The 14194-nt window shown below is 42.8% G+C and overlaps 1 protein-coding gene across 3 annotated transcripts in view; it reads left to right on the top strand.

Annotated features, from left to right (window-relative positions):
• The window catches only part of TAF4B (TATA-box binding protein associated factor 4b), a 92021-nt gene that overhangs the window by 45757 nt on the left and 32070 nt on the right, over positions 1-14194 (top strand). For all 3 annotated transcript variants that reach the window (XM_084849652.1, XM_084849651.1, XM_084849653.1), the window contains exons 12-13: positions 2699-2824; positions 4754-4810. In XM_084849652.1, the coding sequence (XP_084705778.1) occupies positions 2699-2824; positions 4754-4810 (183 nt within the window). The remainder of the gene's footprint in view (positions 1-2698; positions 2825-4753; positions 4811-14194) is intronic.

The following is a 14194-nucleotide window of genomic DNA, read 5'->3' as shown; positions in this document are numbered from 1 at the left end:
CCTAAAGAAAGAAAAGCAGATACTCGGAATTTTCACTATTAGTCATCAGTGGTTATTTTTAAAGCCCTTTTCCCAAGCGATTACTTCTGCTTTTTAATTTTTGCATGTTCTCTGGATATATTTATTTATTTTATTACACTTTTAAAACACACCCAATAACCAGAGTTCTCTGGGCAGTGTACAGGTAAATTAAAAACATGAACTGTAAAACAATGATAAAACATATACCCAGCAGCCAAGGGGTAAAAACAATGCAGCACTTAACAACCCAAGTAAAACCACCAGCAAAAATAAAACACTGTGAAGATTTAAAAGCACTAAAACAATTATTAACATGCCTAGAAGAACAACAAGGTCTTCCTCTGGTGCTGAGAAGACCATAATGTAAGTGCCAGGCAAACCTCTCTGGGGTGGGAATTCCAGAGACATAGCGCCACCACTGAAAAGGCCCTCACTGTTGTAGCCACCCAACTCACCTCATTTGGCAGGTGGCACTTGGAGAGAGTCTCAGACATGATGCTCTTAAGTAGGTAGATATGGGAGGAGATGCTCCTTCAAGTAACTTGGCCCCAAACTGTTTAGGGCTTTCAAATTTAAAACCAGCACTTTGAATTGGGCCTGGAAACGGACTGGCAATCCCTGCAGATGGCAGTGTACTGGCACAATATGATTGGATTAGCCAATCCCATATAACAATCTAGCCACCCTGTCCTGAACAAGCTGAAGTTTCTGGACCATTTGTAAAGGCAGCCCCATGTATAACACATTCCAGTAATCTAGTCAGGAAGCTGTCAGAGCATGAATAACTGTTGCTAAACTATAAGTTGATAAAATATGCTTTGAGCCACCAATCCCACTTGAGCCCCTAGCGTCAAGGATGGATCCAAGAGCATCTCAAACAATGAACCCATTAGTCTCTGCTCACGTGAGGGAATCAGTGTTGGTATATCTGCTCATGTATGGGAGTCATAGATGGTATATCACGCCTACTACAATTTTGCACATAGGGAACACGTGCTCACCAGCTTGCTCGTGAGGACGTGGTATTAAAGGAACATTTCTACATGCAGTGGTTGTACCTTCTTGCTGAGATCTTTAAAGAAATTTCAGTAAGCACTGAGCAACCGATGCCCAACAATCACAAAATTGCCTCATCAGTCATATTTGAGGAGGAACGTAGGGCAATGCAACACGTAGGGCAATGCTTATACTGTTCTTACAGGTGGCAGCTTGGTCGGTCTTTGCAAGACATTGGAAAGTTAACACAGAAATTTCAGTGGAAACCTGGTACCAAAAGGTTTGGCACATTGTTTGTACCAGAGAAGCTAACCCACCAGTTCAGACTTTATAAAGAACAAATAAGTCCAGATGCATTTGTATGGTTTGGCATCCCTTTATCCATTTCACAAGTCAGAGAACAGGTATACACGACCTGCAACTGACGCACAGATTGGGAAAAACTGATTAACAGTATAATTCCTATTGACAGTTTGTATACACTGATACTGCTGTGCATCTGTTCCTTGGTTGTTTTTGTTTTCTGTTGTTGAAATCAGTAATAGAGGAATGAGAAATACAGTGTTACACAAGATGTAGAATATCCTCTGTGTATTTAAACAAATCGCAATGAAGTTTAAAAGAGAGAAAGAAACAACAAAAAACAACAAATCTGATAACCTTTCCCAGCGGTTTCATGTAGATGTTGAAAAGCATGGGGGATAAAACAGAGCCCCGAGAAACCCCATAGCACAATTGCCATGGGACAGAACAATAGCACCACTTTCTGGAATCGATCATACAATTAGGAGTGGTACCACAGTTACAGTTCTCCCCCCCCCACGCCCCAACATCCCAACTCAGACAGCCTATCCAGAAGGATGCCATGGTAAACGGTATCAAAAGCTGCTGAAAGAGCTAAGAGAATTGACAAGATTGAACTTCTCCTGGCCTTCCCAGTCATTCCATAGGGTGGGCAAGGAAGTTTCTTTTCCAGAACCAGGCCTGAAATTGGGTTGAAATTGATGTAGAAAATGAGTTTAATCCAAGAGTGCCTGGAGTTCACCAGCGACAATTTGCTTGAACGCTTTGCCCAGGAAGAGGATGTTAGCAACTGACCTATAGTTGCTGTTTCCATCTTCTGGGCAGCAGGGGATAGGCACCATTTGTTTTTGTTTTTTTTGGGGGGGGGGGGTCCATCAAACCTCAAAAAGGCTTCAGCTTCTCTGTCACTTCTCTGGTGATCAGCTTTGACAGTGTTCAACCATAGCTGCATTATTCAAAATTCCAACGAATTCAGTTGTCAAGCAATCAAAACAGTGAGACTGCATACCTGCTTTTGAACCTGCTGCCAGGTATTTTCCCAGTGAGGGTGTACTTGCAAATGTTTGCAAGGTAGATGCTGTACAGAGGTGTTCCAGTGGAACAAGAGGCATCTGTATAAGCACCACAAACAAAGAAAAATGCCACTGAGCCGAATACTGAAACAGTCTTTTAACTGTTTGTAATCCACTCAGGAAACATTGGTTATTGTGCAGATAAAAATATAGTAAACAAACAAGGTCAATTTAAAATGGTTTCTATACACTTTTATGTTCATACATCTTAGTTATTGGAAACCTGTTTTCAACCAGGAAAGACTTTGGGGTGGTGATCCATTTTGTAGGTGACATCGTAGCCGTAAATTTCCTCTTTTTTCCAGGGGAGTGACAGGTACACAACATCTAGTGATACACGGGCTCAGCTTAGGTTTCTCGAGCAGCTGGATCATGTGGAGAAGCAGAGGAAGGATGAAGAAGAAAGAGAGATGTTACTCCGAGCTGCCAAGGTGAGAGGATTCAGAAGGGCAAGAAGGCATACTTAAAAGACCCATGGCACTTAAATAGTCTTGGACCTGGCTGCTGACTACATATTGTAGGTAAAAGAACTATATGCTGACAGTTCTATGTAGTAGATGTTTATTTACAGAAATTAGGAAAAGAGGAGATTTGAGGTGCCTCTTGCCCAACTGTGGGCTCTTCAGGTCCTGAGGCTCAGGGACGAGGATGAAACTCTGACAAACTTTTCCTCAGCAGCTGAATTTTGTAGCAGGAAGGAAAAGCTCAGGGCAGGCTCTGTTGACCATAAAAAGCCTGCTTTGGCCTGCCATCTGAAGGCCAACAAAGAACAGGCAGATCCATGGGCAGATCACCTTGGTGAGAAGATGACCCTAGATAGGACAGGACATAACTGTGCTGGAAATCATGTTTACCACCATAGGTGAAGCCCCTTGGATATTAGGAAACTGTTAAATCCACAGTTCTCCCCTTCTCACAACCACTTCTCCAAGCTGCATCCTTGTCTCCCCATTTCCCTTCCATTTCCTTGTGTGCACTCTCGGATACCCAGGCCTTTGCTTTCCCATTTATTTCAGGCTTTTTCCTTTCTGTCTAAAACTCTCTACCTTTTAACTTCCATAGGGTAGCAGAAGTACCTACAGCTGACTCTACTTAGCCGTTCCCAAGCTATTTTCTTCCTAGTTACAAGCATACTTTCACCCATTGTTCCCTGTGGTGGTAGCTGCCACTTAGCATGTGTTGCTGAAGTTCTATTTCCTGAATAATAAACACAGGAAATGGAAAACATCATAACATTCGAACTACACCATAGATGTTCAAAATCTAAATGAAAAGCATACCTAGACAGTTCACCTGAATTTGAGAATGTCTACTCTGTATTTTCAGACCAGTTTGAGAGTATTTTCCCTAATGAACAAAAAGAAGCCAGTGCGCAACAACTAGAGAACACTTCTGCCTCCAGTTCTTAAACTTCTTCAGCCATCCTTCACCAGATTTCTCAGACTTCTCAGCAGCTGGCACCCCTCTCCTTAGCACAAGAGCACGTGTGATTTCAGTGGAGTTAATGGAGAATGCAAAATGCCTTAACTATAGAACTGCAGGAGTAGCTCTGATTATTTATTCAGTGATCCTTCTGGGTGTTCAAAGTGCTTGATACTGGTCTGGTACAGATGTAACTCTGGCTACCTGCAGACAAGTAGATGGGCTGTCATAGCTTGGAGCTACTGGCTTCTAATTTGCAAGCCATGGTTTGCAGGGAGCCAGCATTAACCCTTTGGATTCTGTACAACAGCCCTATAATATAGATCAATATTACAGATGGCAGGGGCTGACTGGCCTTCAGCAAGTTGCTGAAGCAATTTGAACTAGGAACATCTCTCTCCCATCAATCTACTAGTAGACCATCTTTCCTTCAAATGTCTGATCATTCATTGGTGGCTGCCTGAAACATAAAACCTAACCTGTTATCATAAACCTTCTAAATTGCTTATTTTAAAATCTACATAACAGTCTGAAATGTGGGAATTAAAATTAAGCGCCTTAAGGAGGTCTGCTGTACTCCAGCAAAAATGCTGTTGGATCTTTCTCTTCCTCCTTTCTGCTTTTCTCTCTCCCCCTCCACCCTCCCACCCAAGTGTCTGCTGCTGACATGAACATCATCGCGCCTAGGCTGGACCTGACTGACAATGTTAGCATCATTTTTAGTTGAAGCTTCCTCTGGGCTAGAATGGAGGCAGCAGTCCCTGATGAAGGGATGGTTGTTTGGTTCTCCACCCGCCCCCCTCAAATCTGGCTTGAGGCATTAAGCCCCTACAGCTAAGATTTCCAGTCAAAAGAGAAAATTGTAACTTATTCAATATTTAAAGATACGTTGTGTTTGGGTGCTAGTTAATTTCTATTAAATGTCTTCCTTTTGATAGAGCCGTTCCAATAAAGAAGATCCGGAACAGCTGCGATTAAAGCAGAAAGCTAAAGAGGTAGGACTTTCAAGTTACCAGGCTTGCCTTTGTATTCTGAGGGAAGGTTGGCAGCTCTCTCCTGGCAATTAGGTCAGGGTTTATTTTGCTGTTGCATACCATTTGCAGAGGCCTTGGGGAAGGACAGGAACTGCTACAGGCAAGGGCAGCACTTCAAATGAGGTCAATGAATTATGAGCTCTTAACATTTTATTTTCATAGTTTACAAAGAACTATTTCTAGACGGGCCTAAACTACAGCAGCGTGCTTCGTAGGAATATAATGTGGGATTCGAAAAAAGACACTTTGAGATTTAGCATCTGGGACCATACAATAGGCTACATTTTTCCAGGGTAATTGTTCGTTTTGTAAATCTGATACTGCTTATAATTCTTTGGCTGGGAGGCGGTACTGGGATTTAGTTTTAAATGGAAAACGCCTCTGGCCTTTAATTTTCTGGGCCCAGCAGTTTTCTGTTCTGGAATGGAGCCCTTGTTTCACACAGTTCATGTTTAGCTGCAGGGGTTTTAGTTTATAGCTTAGACTGGTTAAGCTTTTACTCCCAGAGGCCTCTGCATAGCAACTGCAGAAATCAACAAATAAGTTCATTTATGTCTGCTGCAGCCTCCTCTCAGTAGCTGACTTTTTACATTTCCCAATATCCATTTCCTGACTTTTCTAGCCGGAGAGAAAAAAGCTCCACTAATTGGAGCTTATTTTAATTGAGCCTTAATATTGGATCTCACTGGAGTTGCCCCCAGAGCTACTGGGAACAGAATTAAATGAAAATACCTAAGGTTGAAGACTGAGTGAGAATTTTTTTTTACTTGACCTACAGATTCTTTTCCCCGCTGAATAAATCAAGCCTGTTCACATTTCTGATTAAGGATCTGACAGCAGACAATAATAAAGACAATTGAGGTGTGAGATGTGTGATACAGAGCTGAAGAAATTGGTTTCTATAGTTACTTGACTGATTTCATGCCATTTTTAAGGATCTCTGTGGTAAATGAGTGATTTTTCTGAGCAACCTTTTTCTTAACTGTGCCTCTTGAACTATGAAATTTGTTGTTGCTTAACAATGCTATGGTTGGCTTCTAGGTGCCAATAGCAGCAGCAGTAGGTTATTTATGAAAGCTTTAGAGGCCCTTATTGTTTGGATTAATGTAGGAGGCAAGGCAAAACAAACAGCAATCCAGTAAAACGGTCTTGAAATCAATGCACCAGACTCCAACCAAAGTAAAGAAATGTCCACAAAATGGGAGGAGATCAGAAATGAAGGAACTTGTCACTCTGTCAAATGGGGTGGTGGTGGTGTGGAAATGGACATTTTGCATACCTTAAGGAAACGTTACTTCATCTCTGCCCTTCATGAGTTTTTCATATTGAGATGACAGCAAACCTTCACTTTCCCGAAAGGGGCCCTGTTGAGAATATTTAAGTGAATATATATATCTTGAGCATACATTTGACTGCTATGAATGATGTGAGGAAGGACTGACTATGTCGAGATTGGTGCTATATAGCATCATAGAGGTGATCTGACATATTTGTGTAGCACCATGCACATGCATGGTGCTTTGCAGGTCCCTGCCCTGAAGAGCCTACCATCTAAAATGTGGCATGGGGGAACAGAGGAAGGGGAGGGAAGTGGGGGGCAGGGGTAAACATGGAAGCAAAATGCAGCTCCAGTTGCATGTGCTTGGGCTTGGTTACATTAGGGGAGCCTTCTCCAACCTGGTACCTTCCAGATGTTTTTGACTGCGGTGCCTATCAGTTCCATCCAGCATGGCTAATGGTTGGAAGTGATGGAACTCGTATTCCAAAATATGTGGAGAGCACCAGGTTGGGGGAAACTACATTAAGGCAAGAGGGATCAGAGGGTTGACCAAGGTCAGAGTAAGAAATTAAGAAGGAGCAGTTTGAATCAGTCTAGATGAGAAACGACAGCACGCAGAGGAGGGATTTAGCAGTAGATGAACAGAGGAAAGTGTTCATCCTGTGGAACCGGGCACTGCTGTGTGCGCTTGTGTGCATGTTCCATATCTAGAATGAGACAGACTGCAGCAGCATCCTCCAGATTACTGCAGCAGCAGTCCATGTGGGGATCGACTGAACTAGTAATCAGGTAAGACCATCTCATCCCCACTCAGGATTGCACTTTCAAGCCAAGGAGTCAAGTCAGTCTCAGCCATGTTTTGTAGTTCTGAATCTTGTTTATGCACAACTCAGTTGACAAATATGCACAGAAAATTAAGTGTTCATATTCATCATGCTGCATTGCTACCCTTTCCCCATGGAGTAACTATGCTGGGAACTCACAAAATATAAAGCGTCATGCTGTTCATGGCTTTACTATATAGCTTTACCTAACTTGGTGACTTCCAGATGTGTTGGACTGCAACTCCCATAATTCCCAGCCAGCATGGCCAGTGGCCATACTGGCTGGGAATTATGGGAGTTGCAGTCCAACACATCTGGAAGTCACCAAGTTAGGGAAGGCTGCTTTACTGCATACACACAGAAGCTGCTCCTAGTATTATATCTGACTTATTAACAACTTTGTAACCAAGCCATGATGGTGATCTTGTGATGGCAAAGGATATTTGTGAGGTAGTTGTGGGGATAGAGGATTTCAACTGGACATTTAGGTAATGGCAGGCAGCATTTGTAGATACAATTGGCTGTTCTCAGCCATGATCACTCCTCACGTTGCTGACAAGTGGGGTGGTGATGATTGATCTAATACTAAGTGGTACCAAAAGAGGTAAAAGTAGCTTGAACCTCTTGGGAACAGTGACTGCGACCCTGAGCTTCAGCTCTTATGCAAGTGGAAAGTTGCCCAGAAAGTTCAACACACTCACAGCTGACTTCAAAAGGCAAAACTTCGCAAATGGGGTGGGGGTGGGGGGGTTACTTAAAAAAAAATTGAAAGGGTGGGGCATGAGGGTCAAATCTCTTCAGGGAACTTGGAAGTTTAAAACCGCTGCACTAGAAATTCAGATAAAATTATGCCGCAGATTAGAAAGGTGATGAGCAAGTCCAAGAGAATGCCAGCATGTATTAATACCAAGGTCAAGGAAGCTATTAATGATAAGAAGGCTTCCTTCCTTTGAAAAAGTGGCACCTTAAAGACCAGCAGATTTATTCTGGCATAATCTTTTGTCGACTATAGCCCACTTCATTAGGTGCATGGAGTATTATGGAGAGTTTTGGATTTATATACATTGGGGGGTGGGGACTTGTAAACGGTGTCTATGAAAGCTTATGCCAGAATAAATGTGTTATCCTTTAAGGTGCTGCAAGACTTCATTGTTTTTGCTACAACAGAATAACACCTGTTTCTGTTTCAAATGTATGTGTTAATATAAGCAGACCAGATGTCTAAATAAGCATCTAGGTGAAACTGATGACTGTAAGATGTGTGTTCAAATGCAGCAAGAGCAGTAAGATCTTCAGTCCACTGAATAAAAGGTAGTGAGCCTTCCAGGCTTGGAGTATAAGCTACTTTGCAACTGTTAGGGCTTTCACAGTCCACTTTTCTGTCCATCAGTTAATCAACCCTCATCACAGGGAAATAAGTTAAAAGTGCATGAGCATCCACAGTTATCACAGATTCTTCAAGAACAAAATTTATGCAGGCAGTAACTTCCAATCAAAAGGAAGCCACCACAGGGCATACCCACATCATATGCCTCAGCGATACGTTATCCACATTGCATCGCCAGCATGTACCGGAGCTAGCCAGCTTTTTCTTAACCAGCCTCTGTGATGCATGAAGCATCATTTTTTTGTTGAATCGTCCTTAGTTTTAAATCTACAGAAATACTACATACGGAAGCTAAGGCAACTTTCCATTGATTCGGCTGTATAGAGCATTCCAATTCCCTATTCCATTCTTCTCTAATGTACTGAATATCCACTTTATTACGTTCCAAAAGACATTTATAAGCAACTATTGTAAGCTTAGCTTTCTCTAAAGTGCCAATTAATCCCTCCAGTCATATGGGAAGTGCTGAAGCACTCATCACTGATGGCCCATATGTAGACATCAAGAGATACTGTAATTGAATATATTGCCACCTGGCACTAGTTGATAAGTGATATCTACTCTGCACTTTTGAAAATGATAAAAACGCATGATCGGGTCCTATTAGCTGATCTAAGGTATAAATTTCACTATTAACCCAGTTCCTCCACAAAAAAGACTGTTTCTAGATTTTCAAATCAGGATCCCCCCATAAACTTAATTTAGAGTAAGGGTCAAACTGCCCCTTCATGGATCACTGCCTTGTTGTGACGAAGGGGCTTGTGTAACTCAGTGAAGCCATAAGCTATGCCATGCAGGGCCACCCAAGATGGACAGGTCATGGCAGAGAGTTCTGACAAAATGTGGTCCACTGGAGAAGGAAATGGCAACCCACTCCAGTATTCTTGCTAAGAAAACCCCATGGAACGTATCACAAGATACGTCATATCTAAAAGATATGACGCCGGAAGATGAGCCCCTCAGGTCGGAAGGTGTCCAATATACTACTGGGGAAGAGCAGAGGGCATTTCCAAGTAGCGCCAGAAAGAGTGAAGCGGCTGGGCCAAAGCCGAAAGGACACTCAGCTGTGGATGTGTCTGGTGGTGAAAAGAAAATCCGATGGTGTAAAGAACAATATTGTTTAGGAACCTGGAATGTCAGATCAGTGAATCAAGGTAAGCTGGAGGTGGTGAAACTTGAGATGGCAAGACTGAACATCGACATCTTGGGAATCAGCGAACTAAAATGGACAAGCATGGGCGAATTTAATTCAGGTGACGATTATATCTATTACTGTAGGCAAGAATACCTTAGAAGAAATGGAGTAGCACTCATAGTCAATAAAAGGGTGGGAAAAGCAGTACTGGGGTACAATCTCAAAAACGATAGAATGATCTCAGTACGAATCCAAGGCAAACCATTCAGCATCACAGTAATTCAAGTCTATGCCCCAACCACTGAGGCCGAAGAAGCTGAGGTTGATCATTTCTATGAAGACCTACAACACCTTCTAGAACTAACACCAAAAAAAGATGTTCTCTTCATCCTAGGGGATTGGAATGCTAAAGTAGGAAGTCAAGAAATCACCGGGATAACAGGCAGGCATGGCCTTGGTGTACAAAATGAAGCAGGACAAAGGCTAATAGAGTTTTGCCAAGAGAACATGCTTGATCATAGCAAACACTCTTTTCCAACAGCACAAGAGGCGACTCATGACACATGGACATCACCAGATGGTCAATAACGAAATCAGATTGATTATGTCCTTTGCAGCCAAAGATGGAGAAGCTCTATACTGTCAGTCAAAACAAGACCTGGAGCTGACTGTGGCTCAGATCATGAGCTGCTTCTTGCAAAATTTCGGCTTAAATTGAAGAACGTCGGGAAAACCACTAAACCGTTCAGGTATGACCTAAATCATATCCCTGATGAATATACAGTGGAGGTGAGGAATAGATTTCAGGGATTAGACCTGATAGACAGAGTGCCTGAGGAACTATGGACGGAGGTCCGTAACATTGTTCAGGAGGCAGCAACTCAATCCATCCCAAAGAAAAAGAAATGCAAGAAAGCCAAGTGGCTGTCTGATGAGGCTTTACAAGTAGCTCACGAAAGAAGGGAAGCGAAACGCAAGGGAGAAAGGGGAAGATATATCCAGCTGAATGCAGAGTTCCAGAGAATAGCAAGGAGAGACAAGAAGGCCTTCTTAAACAAACAATGCAAATAAATCGAGGAAAACAATAGAATGGGAAAGACTAGAGATCTCTTCAAGAAAATTGGAGATCTCAAGGGAACGTTTTGTGCAAAGATGGGCATGATAAAGGACAAAGAAGGCAGGGACCTAACAGCAGATGAGATTAAGAAGAGGTGGCAAGAATACACAGAAGAACTATACAGGAAAGATCTGAATGTCCCTGATAGCCATGATAGTGCGGTCACTGAACTTGAGCAGGACATCCTCGAGAGTGAAGTCAAGTGGGCCTTAGGAAGCATTAGTAACAACAAAGCTAGCGGAGATGACCGTATTCCAGCCGAGCTATTTAAAATCCTAAAAGATGATGCTGTTAAAGTGCTGCATTCAATATGCCAACAAATCTGGAACACTCAACAGTGGCCACAAGACTGGAGAAGGTCAGTTTACATTCCAATTCCAAAGAAGGGCAACGCCAAAGAGTGTTCAAACTACCGCACCATTGCGCTCATTTCACATGCCAGCAAGGTGATGCTCAAAATCCTACAAGCTAGGCTTCAGCAGTATGCGAACCGAGAACTACCGGAAGTACAAGCTGGGTTTCGAAGAGGCAGAGGAACTAGAGATCAAATCGCCAACATTCGCTGCATCATGGAGAAAGCAAGAGAACTCCAGAAAAACGTCTATTTCTGCTTCATTGACTACGCTAAAGCCTTTGATTGTGTGGATCACAACAAACTCTGGCAAATTCTTAAAGTGATGGGAGTACCAGACCACCTTACCTGTCTCCTGAGAAACCTGTAGGAGGGTCAAGAAGCAACAGTAAGAACCAGAGATGGAACAACCGATTGGTTCAAAATTGGGAAAGGAGTACGACAAGGCTGCATATTGTCACCCTGCTTATTTAACTTATATGCAGAGTACATCATGAGAAATGCCAGGTTGGATGAATCAGAGGTCGGAATTAAGATTGCCGGGAGAATTATCAACAATCTCCGATATGCAGACGATACCACCGTAATGGCAGAAAGCGAAGAGGATCTCAAGAGCCTCTTGTTGAGGGTGAAAGAGGAGAGTGCAAAAGCTGGTTTGAAACTCAACATTAACAAAACGAAGAACATGTCATCTGGCCCTATCACTTCCTGTCATATAGAAGGGGAAGAAATGGAAGCAGTGACAGATTTTACTTTCTTGGGCTCCAAGATCACCGCAGACGGTGACTGTAGCCATGAAATTAAAAGACGCTTGCTCCTTGGGAGGAAAGCTATGGCAAACCTAGACAGCATAGTAAGAAGCAGAGACATCACCTTGCCGACAAAGGACCGTCTAATCAAAGCTATGCTTTACCCAGTAGTAATGTATGGCTGTGAGAGCTGGACTATAAGGAAGGCTGAGCGCCGAAGAATTGATGCTTTCGAACTGTGGTGCTGGAGAAGACTCTTACGAGTCCCCTGGACTGCAAGGAGGTCAAATCAGTCCATCCTAAAGGAAATCAACCCTGAGTGCTCATTGGAAGGGCAGATACTGAAGCTGAAGCTCCAATATTTTGGCCACCTAATGCGAAGAGAAAACTCCCTGGAAAAGACCCTGATGCTGGGAAAGCCTGAAGGCAAAAGGAGAAGAGGACGGCAGAGGATGAGATGGCTAGATAGCATCACGGATGCAATGAATATGAACTTGAGCACGCTCCGGGAGAGAGCGCAGGACAGGAAGGCCTGGCGTGCTATGGTCCATGGGGTCACGGAGAGTCGGATACGACTGAACAACAACAACAACAACAAGCATCATATAATGATGCTGGTAAAGTTCCTGATTCAAAACCCTTACTATAAAGACAAAAAAGTTTAGGAGTCAAAATATCCAAGTGCACCTTAAACCATTCTATAAGACCACCATCTGCCCCCAGAGCTTTCCCATCCCTTGTATTCTCAATAACGCACTTAACCTCCTCAGCCTGCAAAGACTCTACAAGTAGGTCCTTTTTTTGAAAATCCAATTGTAGAGGTCCAAATTCGAAAAGAAAGTTTCAAATTCCTGACTTGTCAGATCCCTATCCATCCTGTATAGTTCAGAGTAATATTTCTGGAACTCTAAATGTATATCCCTTGGACTTGTGTATACACTGTTATGGTTACCTTTAATAAAAGGAATATAATTCTGAGTTTTTTGTTTCAGTAGAAATGCCAGAATCTTGCCTGGCCTTTCTCCCCTTTCCCAATACCTCTGAAGCACAGAAGTCAATGTGAATTCTGCTTTAGATGAATGTCATTTGTTCAGTTCATATTTAGCATGTTGTAGTTTCGATAGAGGTCTGGGGAGGGGCAAGCTGCAAATTCTTAATAAAGAGTTCACTGTTTTATCCAGATTCTCTTCTTGTATCATCCTGATCTTTTTGTTGTGAGAAGCGTACGCAATAAACCTTCCCCTCATATATGCCTTACACGCCTCCTATTAAGTACTGCAGGACATAGCTGAACTCTTGTTAATCACAAAGTATTCCTTAAGTTCAGAAGTCATCTGTGTTTTAAAGTTACCATCATTTTATTTATTCATTTATTTCATTTAGAAGTGAAACGTTCATGTGCCAAATGCTAAAAGGCTTAACAAAATTAGACCATTTAATTCTTAAACAGAGCATGATCTGAGATAGCAATCATGTAGAGCATGATCTGTCACACTTTGAAATAGAGAAGAGACCAAAAAATAATCTAATCTAAAGCAATTTTGGTGCATGGATGTGGGAAAAAGGTATAATCCCTTGCCCCAAGATATAGCATGCACCCATACATCTATCAAACCTAACTCAACATCTTCAGTGTTGAACGATTTACAGAGTGAAATTTGTGAGAGGGATTGTTGTTGTTGTTGTTCAGTCGTTCAGTCGTGTCCGACTCTTCGTGACCCCATGGACCATAGCACGCCAGGCCTTCCTGTCCTGCGCTCTCTCCCGGAGCGTGCTCAAGTTCATATTCATTGCATCCGTGATGCTATCTAGCCATCTCATCCTCTGCCGTCCCCTTCTCCTTTTGCCTTCAGTCTTTCCCAGCATCAGGGTCTTTTCCAGAGAGTTTTCTCTTCGCATTAGGTGGCCAAAATATTGGAGCTTCAGCTTCAGTATCTGTCCTTCCAATGAGCAGTCAGGGTTGATTTCCTTCAGGATGGACTGATTTGACCTCCTTGCAGTCCAGGGGACTCGTAAGAGTCTTCTCCAGCACCACAGTTGGAAAGCATCAATTCTTCGGCGCTCAGCCTTCCTTATAGTTCAGCTCTCACAGCCATACGTTACTACTGGGAAAACCATAGCTTTGATTAGACGGACCTTTGTCGGCAAGGTGATGTCTCTGCTTCTTACTGTGCTGTCTAGGTTGGCCATAGCTTTCCTCCCAAGGAGCAAGCGTCTTTTAATTTCATGGCTACAGTCACCGTCTGCGGTGATCTTGGAGCCCAAGAAAGTAAAATCTGTCACTGCTTCCATTTCTTCCCCTTCTATATGCCAGGAAGTGATGGGGCCAGATCTTCGTTTTTTTAATGTTGAGTTTCAAACCAGCTTTTGCACTCTCCTCTTTCACCCTCAACAAGAGGCTCTTGAGATCCTCTTTGCTTTCTGCCATTAGGGTGGTATCGTCTGTGTATCTGAGGTTGTTGATAATTCTCCCGGCAATCTTAATTCAGACCTGTGATTCAT

The sequence above is a fragment of the Heloderma suspectum genome, chromosome 4 (assembly GCF_057233095.1).
Source record: "Heloderma suspectum isolate Gila_16-S chromosome 4, 16-S_ref, whole genome shotgun sequence".
Classification (NCBI taxonomy): Eukaryota; Metazoa; Chordata; class Lepidosauria; order Squamata; family Helodermatidae; genus Heloderma; species Heloderma suspectum.
This window is presented reverse-complemented; position numbering and strand designations above follow the sequence as displayed.